General features: G+C 50.2%; 3 protein-coding genes across 7 annotated transcripts in view; 1 reads left to right on the top strand and 2 right to left on the bottom strand.

Moving 5' to 3' along the window:
• The first annotated feature begins 873 nt into the window (after positions 1-873).
• On the top strand, positions 874-12,850 carry ddx31 (DEAD (Asp-Glu-Ala-Asp) box polypeptide 31). 3 transcript variants are annotated; one of them, XM_068601724.1, is made up of 22 exons: positions 874-1,033; positions 1,510-1,617; positions 1,945-2,085; positions 2,189-2,304; positions 2,389-2,464; positions 4,801-4,844; positions 4,958-5,028; positions 5,139-5,248; positions 6,356-6,397; positions 7,750-7,814; positions 7,891-8,010; positions 8,258-8,364; positions 8,603-8,820; positions 8,958-9,107; positions 9,199-9,258; positions 9,352-9,402; positions 9,496-9,675; positions 10,505-10,644; positions 10,726-10,810; positions 11,589-11,700; positions 11,775-11,961; positions 12,401-12,850. In XM_068601724.1, exons 1-22 carry the CDS (start codon positions 944-946, stop codon positions 12,525-12,527), a joined length of 2,400 nt encoding a protein of 799 aa, XP_068457825.1. In that variant the 5' UTR covers positions 874-943; the 3' UTR covers positions 12,528-12,850. The 3 variants fall into 3 exon arrangements, with proteins under 3 accessions (XP_068457825.1, XP_068457826.1, XP_068457827.1); XM_068601725.1 differs by lacking the exon at positions 6,356-6,397; XM_068601726.1 differs by lacking the exon at positions 9,496-9,675 and having other exon boundaries at positions 878-1,033.
• Positions 12,851-14,106: 1,256 nt separating this feature from the next.
• Positions 14,107-18,028, bottom strand: barhl1a (BarH-like homeobox 1a). Its single transcript, XM_068601645.1, has 3 exons — positions 17,608-18,028; positions 15,141-15,339; positions 14,107-14,230 (listed from the first exon to the last, which is right to left on the bottom strand). Exons 1-3 carry the CDS (start codon positions 18,026-18,028, stop codon positions 14,107-14,109), a joined length of 744 nt encoding a protein of 247 aa, XP_068457746.1.
• Positions 18,029-18,712: 684 nt separating this feature from the next.
• The window catches only part of cfap77 (cilia and flagella associated protein 77), a 3,359-nt gene continuing 2,071 nt past the window's right edge, over positions 18,713-20,000 (bottom strand). For all 3 annotated transcript variants that reach the window (XM_068601711.1, XM_068601712.1, XM_068601713.1), the window contains exons 4-7: positions 19,721-19,964; positions 19,335-19,431; positions 19,072-19,158; positions 18,713-18,827 (exon numbers count right to left, since the gene is read on the bottom strand). In XM_068601711.1, the coding sequence (XP_068457812.1) occupies positions 18,813-18,827; positions 19,072-19,158; positions 19,335-19,431; positions 19,721-19,964 (443 nt within the window). In that variant the 3' untranslated portion in view covers positions 18,713-18,812. The remainder of the gene's footprint in view (positions 18,828-19,071; positions 19,159-19,334; positions 19,432-19,720; positions 19,965-20,000) is intronic.

The following is a 20,000-nucleotide window of genomic DNA, read 5'->3' as shown; positions in this document are numbered from 1 at the left end:
GACCCAGTCCTTAGACCCGGTCCCCTCAGACCCGGTCCCCACAGTCACAGTCCTTAGACCCGGTCCCCTCAGACCCGGTCCCTCCAGACCCGGTCCCCTCAGACCCGGTCCTTAGACCCGGTCCCTCCAGACCCGGTCTCCCTTAGACCCGGTCCCCTCAGACCTGGTCCCTCCAGACCCGGTCCCCTCAGACCCGGTCCTTAGACCCGGTCCCTCCAGACCCGGTCCCCCTCAGACCCGGTGCCCTCAGACCCGGTCCCTCCAGACCCGGTCCCCCTAAGACCCGGTTCCCCTCAGACCTGGTCCTCAGACCCGGTCCTCTCAGACCTGGTCCAGGTCTGAGGGGACCGGGTCTTCTGTTCTTCTGTCATGTAAAAACAAAGTCAGTGTCTCAATAATAATGTTAATAAAGTTGTTTATATATTTGTTTTCCTTTTTATTTATTTATTTATTCTCAACATTCTGCCTAATAATAATAATAATAATAATAATAATAATAATAATAATTATTATTATTATTTGATAACTGATCTTTTGATGTATAACTTTATTTATTATTGATGTATTTAAGGTCAGCTGTGTTCCTCTCGGATCAATAGGTCCGTCACCACGTCATGACAAACAGCAACTGTGCAACACAACAACAGGGTGCTGTGCAACACAACAACAGGGTGCTGTGCAACACAACAACAGGGTGCTGTGCAACACAACAACAGGGTGCTGTGCAACACAACAACAGGGTGCTGTGCAACACAACAACAGGGTGCTGTGCAACACAACAACCAGCTGGAGGCGCTACACAGGAACTCTTTCTTTACTCTATTAGCTGCATTTTAAATAAAAACACGAAGTGCATCTTCAGTAAAACATAACACTTACGAATCTTCAGCCATTATTATTATTTCCGGTCACCCTTTCAAAATAAGACGTGAAAGTACTGCGCATGTCCACAAAGATCAGCTGTGAAGGAGGCGGGGCTTCCGTGACAAACCAGGAAGAGGTTCACACGCGCTGCTTCCTCTCACAGCTTCACGTGAGTTTGTTTCAGCTGTTTGTGTTTCTGCGGGTTTTCTGCTGCACGCACGCACGCGCACGCACTTATTTACTTTGCCCCCGCCACACACACACACACACACACACACACACACACACACACACACACGCACACGCACACACACGTGGTTGTGTGCGTTGCTAACGATGCTAAACATGCTAGCAGCAGCAGTCCCTCCAGGACCGCGTCACTTTGAACGGGTCAGGCCGTGAACCAGAACCAGAGGTCACCGGTTCTGGTTCCTAGGTCTTCACTCTGGTCTTCAGTACCGAGCACGTGACAGTGTGACGTCACGTGACAGAGCACGTGACGTCACACTGTCACGTGCTCACGGAGTTAGTGTTGGTGTGTTTTGTCTTCATGTTGGTGTTTCTGCCCGTCATTGAATGACGTCAGTGACGTCATGATCAGCTGTGTGATGAACTCCATCATGAAAGTTCTCCACCTGTGAGCAGGTGATGACGTCATCAGCAGACGACCAGCTGTGTCTGAACATCTGCAGCTCTTCCTCCTCCTCTTCCTCCAGGAGGAAGCCTCCGACTGCCCAGCAGAGATGGGCCCTGGTAAGTAATCAATAACCTGATCATCAGTAATCAATAACATGACCATTAGTAATCAATAACCTGATCATCAGTAATCAATAACATGATCATTAGTAATCAATAACATGATCATCAGTAATCAATAACATGATCATTAGTAATCAATAACATGATCATCAGTAATCAATAACATGATCATTAGTAATCAATAACCTGATCATTAGTAACCAATAACATGACCATTAGTAATCAATAACATGATCATCAGTAATCAATAACATGATCATCAGTAATCAATAACATGATCATTAGTAATCAATAACATGATCATTTCTGTTGGTCCTCCAGAAGAAACAGAAGGCGGAGAAAAGGAGGGTCGACTCCTCAGTGGAGAAGAAGAAGAAGAGCGGCTCCTCCAATCAGAGGAGGCTGGAAGAAGAGGAGGAGGAAGAGGAGGAGGAGGAAGAGGAGGAGGAGGAGGGCTCTCAGGTAAACTCACCTGTTTCACGCATCAGGTGCTTGAGACCAACAAACGCCTTCATTTACATCAGAGAAGAAGAGATGATGATGATGATGATGATGATGATCACAGGCGGACCAGAGGACACCACAGACGAAGAGGAGGAGGAAGGAGGCAGTGAAGGAGACGAGGAGCATCAAGACTTCCTCTCTGTTCAAACACAACCCAGAGATCCCAGAGATGCTCAGGTCAGAGCTGCTCTCTGATTGGTCCACAGCCTGATGACATCACGCGTTATTGATTATTGATCATCTCTCACTTCGTCTCCTCAGACCAGTTGTCTCCCAGCTGAAGGAGAAGATCTTCACCATCGACTCGTTCTCAGACATGGACCTTCATCCACACCTGGTAACACACACACACACACACACCTGGTAACACACACACACACACACACACCTGGTAACACACACACACCTGGTAACACACACACACACCTGGTAACACACACACACCTGGTAACACACACACACACACACACACACACACCTGGTAACACACACACACACACACACCTGGTAACACACACACACACACACACACCTGGTAACACACACACACCTGGTAACACACACACACACACCTGGTAACACACACACACACACACCTGGTAACACACACACACCTGGTAACACACACACACACACACACCTGGTAACACACACACACACACACACACACCTGGTAACACACACACACACACACCTGGTAACACACACACACACACACACACACCTGGTAACACACACACACCTGGTAACACACACACACACCTGGTAACACACACACACACACACACACCTGGTAACACACACACACCTGGTAACACACACACACACACACACCTGGTAACACACACACACCTGGTAACACACACACACACCTGGTAACACACACACACACACCTGGTAACACACACACACCTGGTAACACACACACACCTGGTAACAAACACACACCTGGTAACACACACACACCTGGTAACACACACACACACACACACCTGGTAACACACACACACCTGGTAACACACACACACCTGGTAACAAACACACACCTGGTAACACACACACACACACACACCTGGTAACACACACACACACACCTGGTAACACACACACACACACACACACCTGTTAACACACACACACCTGGTAACACACACACACACACACACCTGTTAACACACACACACCTGGTAACACACACACCTGAGGTCTGTCTCATGAAGCTGGTTTAAATACTCTGGTTTCCAGTTATCCAGCTTAACTTAACCAGATGTCCGTCTCTCTTTCTGGTCTCAGGCAGCTGGCTATTAGCTGGCTATTAGCTGGCTATTAGCTGGCTATTAGCTGGCTATTAGCTGGCTATTAGCTGGCTATTAGCTGGTTATTAGCTGGCTATTAGCTGGCTATTAGCTGGTTATTAGCTGGCTATTAGCTGGCTATTAGCTGGCTATTAGCTGGCTATTAGCTGGCTATTAGCTGGTTATTAGCTGGCTATTAGCTGGCTATTAGCTGGCTATTAGCTGGTTATTAGCTAGTTATCAGCGGGTTGTCAGCTGGTTACCAGCTAGTTACAAGCTGGTTGTCAGCTGGTTATCAGCTGGTTGTCAGCTGGCTCATAGCTGGTTACCAGCTGGTTATTAGCTGGCTAATAGCTGGTTATTAGCTGGTTAAGTCCACCAGGAGTGTCTCATCTAGATCTGTGTGCACATAAAAGGGGCGGAGTTAACTCCGTTAGACCAATCGTGCACCACGAAGGAGCCGAGAGCAACGTATTTGACAACGATCTTCAGAATGTATGAAAAACATAGAGAAAGAATACAAGCACTAAGCAGAAAGCAACACTGCTGCAGCGGCCAGAAGCCGCAAGGAATCCTGGGAAAAAAACTGCGATTCTGTTAATGCGTATATTACTGGGATTGTAATATTAAATCACTGTCTCAAATGTATGTTCTTATTTTTAATTACCTTTTCATTTTAACAACTAAACCTCATTTCAGTGGTAACCTCAGTGGAGCTAAAAGATCATGAGAGCAGTTAAAACAAACACAGGAACATGGTTCAAAGCGCTCAGTGAGTTATTATAATATCTTCCAGGCTTCACGTATGACGGATGGTTTTGCCGTCAGGAAACACGCTCTCTGCAGAGCGCTGCTCTTACTATCCTGTCCTTCCTCCATTCTGTAGAAAGGGGCGTGTCTTGTTTCCAGGGCAGTGATTGGCCAGGAGGCGTCTCATGTCCTCCCGTAGATCTTATCCGGGAACTTAACCTGCTGGAGCCGGTTAGGTTCAGCGTACGTTACCGGGGAAACGGACCCGCCAGTGAAGTGAACCAGCTTCGTGAGACGGAAAACCCAGCGTTAATCCAGAGTTAATCCAGAGTTAATCCAGGAGTTAATCCAGGAGTTAATCCAGGAGTTAATCCAGAAGTTAATCCAGAAGTTACTCCAGAAGTTTCTCCAGAAATTAATCCAGGAGTTAATCCAGGAGTTAATCCAGGAGTTAATCCAGAAGTTAATCCAGGAGTTAATCCAGGAGTTACCTCGCTAAACCGAAATCCAGCTTCGTGAGACAGACCTCTGGTGGTGATGATGGTTGTTGTTGTTGAGATGGTTGTTGTTGTTGTTTACTCTCATCTATTTGTGTGATCTCGTGCTGACTGATGTTTCTGTCCACCAGGTGGCGACACTGAACAAAGTGCTTAATGTTTCCATGGTAACCAGGTCAGTACACACACTCACTCACTCAGTCAAGAGGGGGCGCCAAAGGTAACCTGTGTGTGTGTGTGTGTGTGTGTGTGTGTGTGTGTGTGTGTGTGTGTGTGTGTGTGTGTCAGTGTTCAGAAGAAGACTATTCCAGTTCTTCTGTCAGGACGAGATGCTGTGGTTCGTTCTCAGACGGGTTCAGGTGAGATACCAGTAATGTGATACTGCCAACACTGAGGTACTGTTAGTACTACCAGTACCTCATTACTGGTAGTACTACTAGTACTGAGGTACTCCCGGTGTACTCCCCAGGTAAGACCCTGTCCTACGCTGTCCCCGTGGTCCAGAGCCTGCAGGCGGTCCAGCAGAAGGTCAGCAGGTCTGATGGTCCTCTGGCCGTCGTCATCGTCCCCACCAGAGAGGTCTGTGTCCTCTCACACTACAGCCGCTGCTCAAGCTGTGGGGCGCCACCTCTAGGGGCGTGGCCTCTAGCGGGGCATGACATCCAGCGGGGCGTGACCTCCAGCGGGGCGTGGCCTCTAGCGGGGCGTGACCTTCTAGCGGGGCGTGACCTTCTAGCGGGGCGTGAGCCTCTAGCGGGGCGTGGCCTCTAGCGGGGCATGACCCTCTAGCGGGGTGTGACCCTCTAGCGGGGCGTGACCTTCTAGCGGGGCGTGACCCTCTAGCGGGGCGTGACCTTCTAGCGGGGCGTGACCCTCTAGCGGGGCGTGACCTTCTAGCGGGGCGTGACCCTCTAGCGGGGCGTGACCTTCTAGCGGGGCGTGACCTTCTAGCGGGGTGTGACCCTCTAGCAGGGCGTGACCTTCTAGCGGGGCGTGACCTTCTAGCGGGGCGTGACCCTCTAGCGGGGCGTGACCCTCTAGCGGGGCGTGGCCTCTAGCGGGGCGTGACCCTCTAGCGGGGCGTGACCCTCTAGCGGGGCGTGACCCTCTAGCGGGGCGTGGCCTCTAGCGGGGCGTGGCCTCTAGTGGGGCGTGACCTCTAGCGGGGCGTGGCCTCTAGCGGGGTGTGGCCTCTAGCGGGGCGTGACCTCTAGCGGGGCGTGGCCTCTAGCGGGGCGTGGCCTCTAGTGGGGCGAGGCATTGTTTTACTAAGTGGTTGCTCATGTTGTTGGTTTTCATCAGATGGAGCGATCTGGTTCACTTGAAAGGGATTCACATTTTCTTTAATCTATGAAATAACAACACGGGGGAGGAGTCTCTAACAGCTGGACCCTTTTGTTCCACGTTGTTGGAGCTCAAACGTTCTGCTTCCAGACTGGAGACAGAACCTGAGAGGAACAATGCCCTCAGTGATGCTGACGTCCGTGTTCCTCAACGTGTTCATATGACGCGAAGATAAACTATTCTCACCATCCTGATAATCCCGTCTGTCTCTCTTCCCGTCTGTCTCTCTTCCTGTCTGTCTCTCTTCCTGTCTGTCTCTCTTCCTGTCTGTCTCTCTTCCCGTCTGTCTCTCTTCCCGTCTGTCTCTCTTCCCGTCTGTCTCTCTTCCTGTCTGTCTCTCAGCTGGCCCAGCAGACGTTCCAGGTCTTCCAGAAGCTCTTGAAGGTAACACGGAGCCGGATGTTTTATTTATTATTTTGTGTTTGTTTATAGTTCCCTCAAAGAGTCTTTAAAGGGCTTTTATTTTGAAAGTTGACCCACTGACTGCTCCTCAATAATGGGTATGATCTCTCAGTTTTTGAGGGTTCCGTTCTGATCGTTCCAGGGTTTGAGCCTGAGGGAATTACCCACAATTCATAGCAGTGTAAGGATGAACACAAAGAGGACGAGGCGCGTTGTCATGAAACGTGATGCGTTAGTATTCACACCGGTTGGAGCCGGAAAGACGGTTAAAGGGTGAACTGACCTTACCCAACTGGATCGAGGGCTTCATGGAATACACACATGTGATTGGTCCAGCAGCGTCACATGAGATGATTTACAAGGCGTGTGATTGGTTGTTTCCTGGACCGCAGAACGAGAGCCGTAAAGGATAGAAAAGCTGCGGCGGTGAAATGATCCATGAACATGTTAGTGACCCAGTCCTGAAGTCTCTAAACCATCTGAGGGGTCAGGGTCCAGGGCCGAGAGGGTCTCTGGTCCTGGACCCCTCTGACCTCTGTGTGTCTGGCCTCTGTGTCTGACCTCTGTCTGACCTCTGTCTGACTTCTGTGTGTCTGACCTCTGTCTGACCTGTGTCTGACCTCTGTGTGTCTGACCTCTGTGTGTCTGACCTCTGTGTGTCTGACCTCTGTCTGACCTCTGTATGTCTGACCTCTGTGTGTCTGACCTCTGTGTGTCTGACCTCTGTGTCCGACCTCTGTCTGACCTCTGTCTGACCTCTGTCTGACCTGTGTCTGACCTCTGTGTGTCTGACCTCTGTGTGTCTGACCTCTGTGTGTCTGACCTCTGTGTGTCTGACCTCTGTGTGTCTAACCTCTGTGTCTGACCTCTGTCTGACCTTTGTCTGACCTCTGTCTGACCTCTGTGTGTCTGACCTCTGTGTGTCTGACCTCTGTGTGTCTGACCTCTGTGTGCCTGACCTCTGTGTGTCTGACCTCTGTGTGTCTGACCTCTGTCTGACCTCTGTGTGTCTGACCTCTGTCTGACCTCTGTATGTCTGACCATTGTGTGTCTGACCTCTGTCTGACCATTGTGTGTCTGACCTCTGTATGTCTGACCTCTGTATGTCTGACCTCTGTGTGTCTGACCTCTGTGTGTCTGACCTCTGTCTGACCTCTGTGTGTCTGACCTCTGTGTGTCTGACCTCTGTGTGTCTGACCTCTGTGTGTCTGACCTCTGTGTGTCTGACCTCTGTGTGTCTGACCTCTGTATGTCTGACCTCTGTGTGTCTGACCTCTGTGTGTCTGACCTCTGTGTGTCTGACCTCTGTGTGTCTGACCTCTGTGTCTTTGCAGCCGTTCACCTGGATCGTCCCTGGAGTCCTGATGGGAGGAGAGAAGAGGAAGTCCGAGAAGGCCCGGTAAGCTCCTCTTGTCCTCTAGTGTTGAAGTTAAGTTAAAGGAGTCTTTGGATCAAACTCACTGGTTTGTCTTCAGGCTCCGTAAAGGAATCAACATCCTGGTCTCGACTCCGGGCCGCCTGGTGGACCACATCCAGAACACGCTGAGCATCGCCTTCAGCGCCGTGCGGTGGCTGGTCCTCGACGAGGCCGACCGGTACCTGTTCTAGAGTCGTCAGGGGGAGGAGCTAGACTGTTCTAGAGTCGTCAGGGGGAGGAGCTAGACTGTTCTAGAGTCGTCAGGGGGAGGAGCTAGACTGTTCTAGAGTCGTCAGGGGGAGGAGCTAGACTGTTCTAGAGTCGTCAGGGGGAGGAGCTAGACTGTTCTAGAGTCGTCAGGGGGAGGAGCTAGAGACGGTTCTAGACCCCGTGTCTATACATGAATGTGTATCTGTGTGTATCAGGACTCTGGATCTGGGCTTCGAGAAGGATCTGACCATCATACTGAACAGTCTGAACTCTGCTGGTCCGAGCAGACAGAACGTCCTGCTGTCGGCGACGTTAACCCACGGTGCAGAAATACATTTTCATATTTATTCATATTAGTATTTTTAGACCACTTGAGCCCTTTTCCTTTTGGTAAACTCTCAGTCTGATTGTGTCGATTAAAAGTTTCTTCTGACAGAACTGGAATACTGAGTTGCTGAAGCAAATGTAATGTTATGTTTATTTAATATGCTTACGTAGTATATTATGAGATAATATAGATGCTAACATGATTAACTAAGTGAACCATGTGATGTGTTCAGGTGTCACTCGGCTAGCCGGCGTTTGTCTGAACGACCCGGTGGACATTCACGTGTCTGGCCCCGCCTCCTGTGACCTCACCAGCTGCCCCGCTGTGACCTCTGACCCCAGCCAACCGGAGAGCTTCGCTCTGCCCGAGGCGCTGAAGCAGTACGTGGTGCTGGTTCCCAGCAAGCTGCGACTGGTCTGCCTGGCTGCCTTCATCCTGGACAAGTGCAAGGTAACGTGTGTGTGTGTGTGTGTGTGTGTGTGTGTGTGTGTGTGTGTGTGTGTGTGTGTGTGTGTGTGTGTGTGTGTGTGTGTGTGTGTGTGTGTGTGTGTTAAACAGGTTTCGTGAACCAGACTTTCGTTGTTCAGTTTTCTCAGAACAAACTCATCGTCTTCACCTCGAGCTGCGAGGCCGTCGAGTTCCTGCACGGCCTCTTCACCTCCGTCCTCGCCGGGCCCTCGTCCAATCAGAGGCCTGGGCTCAGCTTCCTGCGTCTCCATGGCAACATGAAGCAGGAGGTAAGACTGTCATTGTTGTTATCTCCTCGTATCCCACGTTCCTCAGCCACCGTCTGAGCCGCCGGCGTGGTGCGTTTGTTTCGTCCTGCAGGAGCGCTCGGACGTCTTCCAGCAGTTTTCGGCGTCTCTGTGTGGAGTTCTGCTGTGCACGGTCAGTGTTGGTTCATCGCCGTGGTTACACGTCACTCTACATGCTCCATTATGGGATGTACCCGTGTTCTGAAGAGGAATGTGTGTGTTTCAGGACGTAGCAGCCAGAGGTCTGGACCTTGCTCAGGTCACCTGGATCGTTCAGGTATGTGTCCCAGTGTTTCCCCTACCACTATAATAGGGGGCGGGGCGCCCCCCTGAAATAACCCCGCCCCCCTGTAACTTTCTCTATCGCCAGATAACAACACGTCATTTCAGGTCATCTTTCCTAGAGAACAGGCCTGACTCCACCTTGTTCTGTTATTTAAACAAACTAAACGGTTGTATTTCATTGACGGGATCTACACGACAGCTCGTCATTTCTGTGTCTACGTGGTCGCGTGAACACTCCTCCTCTGCGCTCTGTATCGCTAGACAGGTGAGCACACAGGTGAGCACACAGGTGAGCACACAGGTGAGCACACAGGTGAGCACCCAGGTGAGCACCCAGCGGCAGCAGAGAGCGGAAAAAAGGCGCGTGAAAAGCAGACAACTATATCTGCGTTTTCAACGCTCCCAGGTAGAAAGAGATCTCATCTCAACATGGAGCATGAACTGAGAGCGTCCGTATAGAGTCTACAACCACGTTATAAAAATATGTGTAGAGGAAAGCAGCTCACTGCAGCACCAACACTGATGCAACCTGATGCAACACATCTGCAGTGTCGTTCTGTTTTGTTCTGCAATTTGCTTTTAGTTTTCCAAAATGACCTATTTAGTAGTAAATACACTTATTTTTTGCACAGATAGCACTTTATTTTTATTGTTTTAAGTGGTTGCAATTTTGTTTTCTTTTTTATGGTCTGACGGGGCAATTTGGTCAAATTGAAAGTTATTGTTCTTTATTCTGTTTATTATTTAAAAAAGCACAGATACAGTCACAGAATGATGTTATTTACAGAAAAGGTAATGCTTTTTGGTGTTTGTGTCAATGTCGGTGTTGTCGAGCCCCCCGAAGCTGTAAACCTAGAGGGAAACACTGTGTCCCGTATTCCACCAAGGTTTTAAAGTCGCCATCTTGTTTTTTATTCGTCGCCATCTTGGTTTTATTGTCGCCATCTTGGTTTTTTCCTAACCAGAGGTGACGTGAGAGAGTCGGACATGGAGCTCGTCTCCTGAGAATAATGAACAAGCCAATCACAGTGTAGCATTGAGTGTACTACTAAAGTACTACGGTTAATACTTGCTGAACCTCGGTGTGTTCACAGTACACGCCCCCGACGACCGCAGCAGAGTACGTTCATCGAGTCGGTCGGACGGCTCGTATCGGAGGAAAAGGAAGTAGCCTCCTCTTCCTCACTCCTGCTGAGACCGCCTTCATCCCCGAGCTGGCCGCTCACAACATCAGGTCTGTTGACGCTCGAGGGCACCACGGATGCTGCCGGTCCACTTCCTGGTTTTGACGGTGGGGGCGGGTCTTGTGTTTCAGCCTATCGGAGCTTAAGTTGCAGGACATCCTGTCCAGTCTGATGATGGATGACACCTACAAGGGGCGGGGCAAATACCACAGCAAGGTACGACTCCTTTGTCCTCTCGGACCGGGTTCTCAGAACCTTCAGAGAGCGACCGGGTTCTCCAGAGGCCCCTCAGAACCTTCAGAGAGCTAAGAACAAAGACTTGTCTAAACCTGAGCCGGTGACCTGATGCAGCCAGGAAACAGGAAACAGTTGCAGGTTTGTCTCTGAACATTCATTTAGATTGATGTCTCTCCACCTGTCTGTCTGTCTCTCCACCTGTCTGTCTGTCTCTCCACCTGTCTGTCTGTCTCTCCACCTGTCTGTCTGTCTCTCCACCTGTCTGTCTGTCTCTCCACCTGTCTGTCTGTCTGTCTCTCCACCTGTCTGTCTGTCTGTCTCTCCACCTGTCTGTCTGTCTCTCCACCTGTCTGTCTGTCTCTCCACCTGTCTGTCTGTCTCTCCACCTGTCTGTCTGTCTGTCTCTCCACCTGTCTGTCTGTCTCTCTACCTGTCTGTCTGTCTGTCTCTCCACCTGTCTGTCTGTCTCTCCACCTGTCTGTCTGTCTCTCCACCTGTCTGTCTGTCTCTCCACCTGTCTGTCTGTCTCTCTGTCTGTCTCTCCACCTGTCTGTCTGTCTCTCTGTCTGTCTCTCCACCTGTCTGTCTGTCTCTCCACCTGTCTGTCTGTCTCTCCACCTGTCTGTCTGTCTCTCCACCTGTCTGTCTGTCTCTCTGTCTGTCTCTCCACCTGTCTGTCTGTCTCTCCACCTGTCTGTCTGTCTCTCTGTCTGTCTCTCCACCTGTCTGTCTGTCTCTCCACCTGTCTGTCTCTCAGACGTCGTCTGCAGCTCTGGAGCAGGAGACCAGAGAGAGGGCGACGGTTCTCCAGACGGAGTTTGAGAACTTGGTCCACTCGGACGCCGAGTCGGTGCAGAGCGCCAAGAGAGGTACGAGCCGCCGCGCGTCGGTTGTTGTGGTCGTGAGTCACTTCCTGCGTGACGTGTCACTGTGATGTCATCAGCGCTGCAGTCCTTCCTGCGGGCGTACGCCGCCTACCCGTCCCGCCTCAAACACATCTTCCACATCCGCTCCCTCCACCTGGGACACGCCGCCAAGAGCTTCGGCCTCAGAGACGCTCCGCAGGGCCTCCGGGGCGCGCCAGCCAGGAACCAGAACCAGAACCACAGCAGGCCCGCAGGGGCCAAGAGGTGTGTGTGTGTGTGTGTGTGTGTGTGTGTGTGTGTGTGTGTGTGTGTGTGTGTGTGTGTGTGTGTGTGTGTGTGTGTGTGTGTGTGTGTGTGTGTGTGTGTGTGTGTGTGTGTGTGTGTGTGTGTGTGTGTGTGTCGTGTCCAGACAGGCCTGGTGTGAGGAGCAGCTGTTAACAATAACACACACTCTCATAGGTCAATAGAGACATAATTACAGGTGTGTGTGTCCTCCTCAGTATCCCAGAATCCTTTGAGTGCTGGTCAGTTGTGTAATGCTGCATTCAGGTGTCATGACATGAAAGGATAAATACACACAATATATGGAACCAATCTGTTCAACACTGAGACACATCTTTACTAAAGGGGACAATAGTTTGTGTTACTGTTGTCGTGTTGAGGTTGTCGTGTCGTAGCTTTAACTCGTCTTCCTCGTCTTCAGGCTCTCTGCTCGTCAGCAGCTGCACTCTGAGTTCTCCAGCGGGTTGGAGGGAGCAGCCGCCAAGAAGAAGAAGAAGAAGAAGAAGGTGTTCGGTCAGTCAGAGGAAGAGGAGGAGGAGGAAGAGTAGTAGTAGGAGGAAGAGTAGTAGTAGGAGGAAGAGTAGGAGGAGGAGGAAGAGGAGGAGGAGGAGGAAGAGGAGGAGGAAGAGGAGGAGGAGGAAGAAGAGGAAGGAGGAGAAAGTAGAAGAAGAGGAAGGCGGATGAAGGAGGAGAGGAGGAATAGGGGGAGGAAGAAGAAGAGGAGGAAGAGGTGCCGACTGGACTCTCTTCATTGCAGCAGAACCGTGAGTGAACTCATCCAGAGTTTCTTGAAGATCCTCTGCTGCTGCGCTCTGATTGGTCGACAGCTTCCTCCCTCTTCAATCAGTAAATGTGTTTTTATGGACTTTAATTTCTTTATTTACTTTATTACTTTATTAACTTCCAGGAGAAACATTTAGCAGCAAGCTGATGTGAAGAAGATGTTTGTCAGATATTTAAATATGAAAAAACATGTTTTTTACTGTTTGATGTATTTGATGAAGATTCATTTTTCTTTGATGGAAAATAAAATATTTTTTCTCTGAAAGGAAAAACACTGAAGTCGTGTGAACGTTTCCCACAACTCACTGTGCCGAACGCAGGCCGAGCCCAAACCCCCCGAACGCAGGCCGAGCCCAAACCCCCCGAACGCAGGCCGAGCCCAAACCCCCCGAACGCAGGCCGAGCCCAAACCCCCCGAACGCAGGCCGAGCCCAAACCCCCCGAACGCAGGCCGAGCCCAAACCCCCCGAACGCAGGCCGAGCCCAAACCCCCCGAACGCAGGCCGAGCCCAAACCCCCCGAACGCAGGCCGAGCCCAAACCCCCCTTGAACCCAGACCGAGCCCAAACCCCCCTTGAACCCAGGCCGAGCCCAAACCCCCCGAACCCAGGCCGAGCCCAAACCCCCCCTTGAACTCAGGCCGAGCCCAAACCCCCCGAACGCAGGCCGAGCCCAAACCCCCCGAACGCAGGCCGAGCCCAAACCCCCCCCGAACGCAGGCCGAGCCCAAACCCCCCCCGAACCCAGGCCGAGCCCAAACCCCCCTTGAACCCAGGCCGAGCCCAAACCCCCCTTGAACCCAGGCCGAGCCCAAACCCCCCTTGAACTCAGGCCGAGCCCAAACCCCCCCGAACTCAGGCCGAGTACCAGATGAGTCCACTCAAAACCCTTAAAGGCTTGAGGAGTCTGGACCGAACTGGAGTCCTTGAACTTCAGTTCTTTCAGGTTTTGTCTCATCAGAAACATTCAGAACCAACAAAATGGACCTGAAACATCGACATTTATATGCATATTTATTGAAAATGTAAAAAAATGAACGAGGTTGGAAGAAGATATTAAAATCGTCAAATATGAAGTCTTCTGGTCCGGATGATCTCGACCTACCGGTTCACCAACCAGTGGACCGCTTTAAATCCTTCAGTACTTCAAAGACCTGAACCTGGACTCGGTCTCAATCCCTGACCAGGTCCAGGAACCGGTCCCTCCAGCTGTGTTTCATGGACTTCCTGAAGAGGATCAATAAAAGTCTTTCATCGCTTTCATAATAAACGTGTTCCCACGTCGTCCGGTAGAAACCAGTGCTCCCACTGGGTCTGGTGTGGGTCAAGACTGGGAGGCGGGGCTTCAGTACAGGTAGAGGTCAGGTGTGGGCGGGGCATGAGGGTACAGGAAGTGTGTGGGCAGGAACATCCTGCCAGCTTCAGCCAACAGCTCCAAACCAACAGCGGACTGACGCTTCCACTTCGTTCTGTCGGAGGAAACAGATTCATGTTTACAATCATGTTTACAATCATGTTTACAATCATGTTTACAATCATGTAAATCATGTTTACAGTCATGTAAATCATGTTTACAGTCATGTAAATCATGTTTACAACCATGTTTACAATCATGTAATTCATGTTTACAATCATGTAAATCATGTTTACGTTCATGTAAATCATGTTTACAGTCATGTAAATCATGTTTACAGTCATGTAAATCATGTTTACAACCATGTTTACAATCATGTAAATCATGTTTACAACCATGTTTACAATCATGTAAATCATGTTTACGTTCATGTAAATCATGTTTACAATCATGTAAATCATGTTTACAGTCATGTAAATCATGTTTACAGTCATGTAAATCATGTTTACAGTCATGTAAATTATGTTTACAATCATGTAAATCATGTTTACAACCATGTAAATCATGTTTACAATCATGTTTACGTTCATGTAACTCATGTTTACGTTCATGTAAATCATGTTTACGTTCATGTAAATCATGTTTACGTTCATGTAAATCATGTTTGCGTTCATGTAAATCATGTTTACAATCATGTAAATCATGTTTACAATCATGTAAATCATGTTTACAATCATGTAAATCATGTTTACAATCATGTAAATCATGTTTACGATCATCTTCACAAGTTGTTTTGCTATAAAAAGACTTGAAAGAACAAAACGATTACCGAGAGAAATAAAACCAAAGAGACTCGAGACGACCACAAGACCAGGTCTTGTATGCTTCTTCCTATGTGACTGCTCTGGGATCAGGTCTATGTGACTGCTCTGGGATCAGGTCTATGTGACTGCTCTGGGATCAGGTCTATGTGACTGCTCTGGGATCAGGTCTATATGACTGCTCTGGGACCAGGTCTTTGTTACCTCCTGTTCTGGTACCAGGTCTTGACCTGGGTGTCGCTGAGCTGCAGGGATGCAGCCAGCTGCATGCGGTCCTGGACACTCAGGTACTTCTGTTTCTGGAAGCTCCTCTCGAGCCTCGCCAGCTGCCGGTCGCTGAACGCAGTCCGAGCTTTACGAGGCTTCTTCAGACGGTCCGTCCCCGGGTCTGAGGCCCCGCCCACTGAATGATTGACAGGTAGAAATTACATCACATCAGACCTGTGACAATTTGAAAAAGTCTCCTCGTTGAACTGGACATTAAACTGGACTTCACGGTGGAGGTCACAGGATCAGGTTTAGGTTAGGCTGGTCTCCTTGAGGTCAGGTCTAGGTTAGGCTGGTCTCCTTGAGGTCAGGTCTAGGTTAGGCTGGTCTCCATGAGGTCAGGTCTAGGTTAGGCTGGTCTCCTTGAGGTCAGGTCTAGGTTAGGCTGGTCTCCATGAGGTCAGGTTTAGGTTAGACTGGTCTCCATGAGGTCAGGTCTAGGTTAGGCTGGTCTCCGTGAGGTCAGGTCTAGGTTAGACTGGTCTCCGTGAGGTCAGGTTTAGGTTAGACTGGTCTCCGTGAGGTCAGGTCTAGGTTAGGCTGGTCTCCGTGAGGTCAGGTCTAGGTTAGACTGGTCTCCATGAGGTCAGGTCTAGGTTAGGCTGGTCTCCCTGAGGTCAGGTCTAGGTTAGGCTGGTCTCCATGAGGTCAGGTCTAGGTTAGGCTGGTCTCCATGAGGTCAGGTCTAGGTTAGGCTGGTCTCCATGAGGTCAGGTCTAGGTTAGGCTGGTCTCCATGAGGTCAGGTCTAGGTTAGGCTGGTCTCCATGAGGTCAGGTCTAGGTTAGGCTGGTCTCCATGAGGTCAGGTCTAGGTTAGGCTGGTCTCCATGAGGTCAGGTCTAGGTTAGGCTGGTCTCCATGAGGTCAGGTCTAGGTTAGGCTGGTCTCCATGAGGTCAGGTCTAGGTTAGGCTGGTCTCCATGAGGTCAGGTCTAGGTTAGGCTGGTCTCCATGAGGTCAGGTCTAGGTTAGGCTGGTCTCCATGAGGTCAGGTCTAGGTTAGGCTGGTCTCCATGAGGTCAGGTCTAGGTTAGGCTGGTCTCCGTGAGGTCAGGTCTAGGTTAGGCTGGTCTCCGTGAGGTCAGGTCTAGGTTAGGCTGGTCTCCATGAGGTCAGGTCTAGGTTAGGCTGGTCTCCGTGAGGTCAGGTCTAGGTTAGGCTGGTCTCCATGAGGTCAGGTCTAGGTTAGGCTGGTCTCCGTGAGGTCAGGTCTAGGTTAGGCTGGTCTCCATGAGGTCAGGTCTAGGTTAGGCTGGTCTCCATGAGGTCAGGTCTAGGTTAGGCTGGTCTCCGTGAGGTCAGGTCTAGGTTAGGCTGGTCTCCGTGAGGTCAGGTCTAGGTTAGGCTGGTCTCCGTGAGGTCAGGTCTAGGTTAGGCTGGTCTCCATGAGGTCAGGTCTAGGTTAGGCTGGTCTCCGTGAGGTCAGGTCTAGGTTAGGCTGGTCTCCATGAGGTCAGGTCTAGGTTAGGCTGGTCTCCGTGAGGTCAGGTCTAGGTTAGGCTGGTCTCCATGAGGTCAGGTCTAGGTTAGGCTGGTCTCCGTGAGGTCAGGTCTAGGTTAGGCTGGTCTCCATGAGGTCAGGTCTAGGTTAGGCTGGTCTCCATGAGGTCAGGTCTAGGTTAGGCTGGTCTCCATGAGGTCAGGTCTAGGTTAGGCTGGTCTCCGTGAGGTCAGGTCTAGGTTAGGCTGGTCTCCGTGAGGTCAGGTCTAGGTTAGGCTGGTCTCCATGAGGTCAGGTCTAGGTTAGGCTGGTCTCCATGAGGTCAGGTCTAGGTTAGGCTGGTCTCCATGAGGTCAGGTCTAGGTTAGGCTGGTCTCCGTGAGGTCAGGTCTAGGTTAGGCTGGTCTCCATGAGGTCAGGTTTGAAGAGTCTCAACAGAACGTTCATTCATCATTCGTCGTGTTGCTCATGTTTTGATCCTGATTATTAATCCATGAACCGCGAGCGACTCCAACGTGTTTCTTTAATATTTAAATATCAAAGAAAAGAAAAAATACATCAATTAATTTTGATAAATAAAGTAAAAAATAATTAATAACACATAACAAAATATTATTTAGATTTCTCATCATTATTGATGACATAAATTCACATGTGATCTGATTAAATATAGTGATCATGTAAAACATAAAATACTTATTATATGAATAATGTTATTAATATAAATATTAACAACATAAAATGATAATACACTTGTTTTATTCATGTTCCAATAAAACCTGAAAACATAATTTGTAGTTTAGTTTGTTTGTGATCAATAAATAATAAACATGAAGATATTTAAGGTTAGATTCATATTACTCTGAAATACGTTTCATATTATTGTTATTAATGATATTATTATAGTTATTATACTTTACATTTAGTTATTAATGATATAGATTTAGTTGTTAATGACTCACCTCTGGTTTCGTTGTCAGAGCCGCTCACACTTTTATCCTGAAAGTCTTCTTCCGGTCCAGACTGGAGCGACTCACCCGGGTCCGCGTGGGGCAGAGCCGGGTCCGCGTGGGGCAGAGCCGGGTCCGCGTGGGGCAGAGCCGGGTCCGCGTGGGGCAGAGCCGGGTCCGCGTGGGCCCGGCAGTCCTTCAGGATGTCCCGGATGAGGAACGAGGAGCCGGCGGCGCGCGGCAGGAGACCGGGCGGCGGCGCGCCCCGCAGCCGGGGAACAGGCTCTCTGCGCGGGGAAGGAGGCGCCGAGCCGCCGCCGCTGCTGCCGCCCGGTCTGAGCTGCGGAGCTCGTGCCCGGGAGAGGAGCGCGCAGGGCGGCCTGAGGGAGAGCAGAGAGTCGATCCGGAACCCGGAGCCTCCGAGGACCTCCATCTCCGTCCGGGACTCAGGTGAGTGTGAGGACTCGGGCTGCAGGTGAGCAGCGGGAGCGGTGGGACTGTGACGTCATCGTGCCCGTTTCCAATGCGGCCAAGTTCAAAAAGAGTTTAAACTGGAAGTGATGATTATTGATTACTAATTATTATTGATCCAGAAGGAGAAGCATTGGTGAGTGTGTGCGTGCGTGTGCGTGTGCGTGTGCGTGTGTGTGTGTGTGCGTGCGCGTGCCAGCAGGGCCAACATGAAGTAAAATAAAGTTGAAACAAACCATAATAATATAAATAGCTGGCAGTGTCTTCTTGAATAAAAAGGTTTCAGAGTCTGATTCCCGCCAGGAGCAGCTCGGTGTCGAGGACCCGGTTCCAACACTGGTTCAGGTCTATAGTTAGGCCTGGTTCAGGTCTATAGTTAGGCCTGGTTCAGGTCTATAGTTAGGCCTGGTTCAGGTCTATAGTTAGGCCTGGTTCAGGTCTATAGTTAGGCCTGGTTCAGGTCTATAGTTAGGCCTGGTTCAGGTCTATAGTTAGGGCTGGTTCAGGTGTAGTTGTGTGTTGTGTTTTGGCCAATCACAGAGGAGAATAATCTTTGGCCCCGCCTCCTCAATGGAAGACTGTGTGATCAATAATCTTCATTCAGTCGGAATATTTTCATGCAGCTTGATAAAAAAGAAACGCAGAGTTCTGAAGCTTTTCTGTTTTATTTCTATTAAAGGTGACGACAGAGTCTCACTGACGGCTCCCGAACGCTCAGAGACCAGACGCCTGGTTCCTGAAGGTGTTCAGAGCTGAGGAACCTGAGGAGAGACACAACAGAGAACATGAACAGGTAGAGAACATGAACAGAGAACATGAACAGGTAGAGAACATGAACAGGTAGAGAACATGAACAGGTAGAGAACATGAACAGGTAGAGAACATGAACAGGTAGAGAACATGAACAGAGAACATGAACAGGTAGAGAACATGAACAGGTAGAGAACATGAACAGGTAGAGAACATGAACAGGTAGAGAACATGAACAGGTAGAGAACAGAGAACCTGGGTGAAGGGCGGCAGAGTGACAGGAAGTGTTAAGCTCCTCCTCAGCAGACTGCTCCTGGTGTCATGAACACTTATTGGTTTCGCCTGCAAACACACAGGGTGATGATGTCATAGTGATCTCTACAGGGTGATGATGTCATAGTGATCTCTACAGGGTGATGATGTCATAGTGATCTCTACAGGGTGATGATGTCATAGTGATCTCTACAGGGTGATGATGTCATAGTGATCTCTACAGGGTGATGACATCATGGACTCACCTTCTGCAGCTGGTTGCTGGTCCGGCCGCTCAGCTGTTGGGCCGTCCAGCGGTGAGCGTACTCGTGAGACAGCAGGTCAGCCAGCGGAGACGGCGGCCTGCTGGACGGATCCATCGGTCACCAGTGATGGATCGCCAGTGATCCATCACCGGTGACCAATCACTGGTGATTGATCACCAGTGATTTATCACCGGTGACCAATCACTGGTGATTGGTCACCGGTGATTTATCACCGGTGACCAATCACCAGTGATTGATCACCAGTGATTTATCACCGGTGATTGATCACCGGTGATTTATCACCGGTGATTGATCACCAGTGATTGATCACCAGTAATTGATCGTCAGTAATTGATTGTCAGTACTCGGCTCACTGGGTCTCTGACCTGTTCGGGACTCCAAACGTGATGTCGGGCAACGTCACGCCTCGCAAAGCCACGCCCTCTTGTTGTTTGGGGGCGGGGCTCTCGGTCATTGCCCCGCGCCTCTGAGCCCGGTACTGACTCAGCTCTTTGGACGTCACCAGACCGGACTTCACTGCGTCCCGGTTCAGAGACACGAAGTCCCGAACCAGCAGCCGGCGAGGAGCAGAGTCTCCTGGTCTGGACTGGACATTCCAGCCGGACAGAGCTGAGGAGACACAGCAAGCTCACGGACTACAACTCC

This window comes from Clinocottus analis, unplaced genomic scaffold (assembly GCF_023055335.1).
Source record: "Clinocottus analis isolate CAN_PGR_092001 unplaced genomic scaffold, fCliAna1.0.p SCAF_53, whole genome shotgun sequence".
Classification (NCBI taxonomy): Eukaryota; Metazoa; Chordata; class Actinopteri; order Perciformes; family Cottidae; genus Clinocottus; species Clinocottus analis.
The sequence above is the reverse complement of the archived record's forward strand: the minus strand, read 5'-3'. Positions and strand labels throughout refer to the sequence as shown.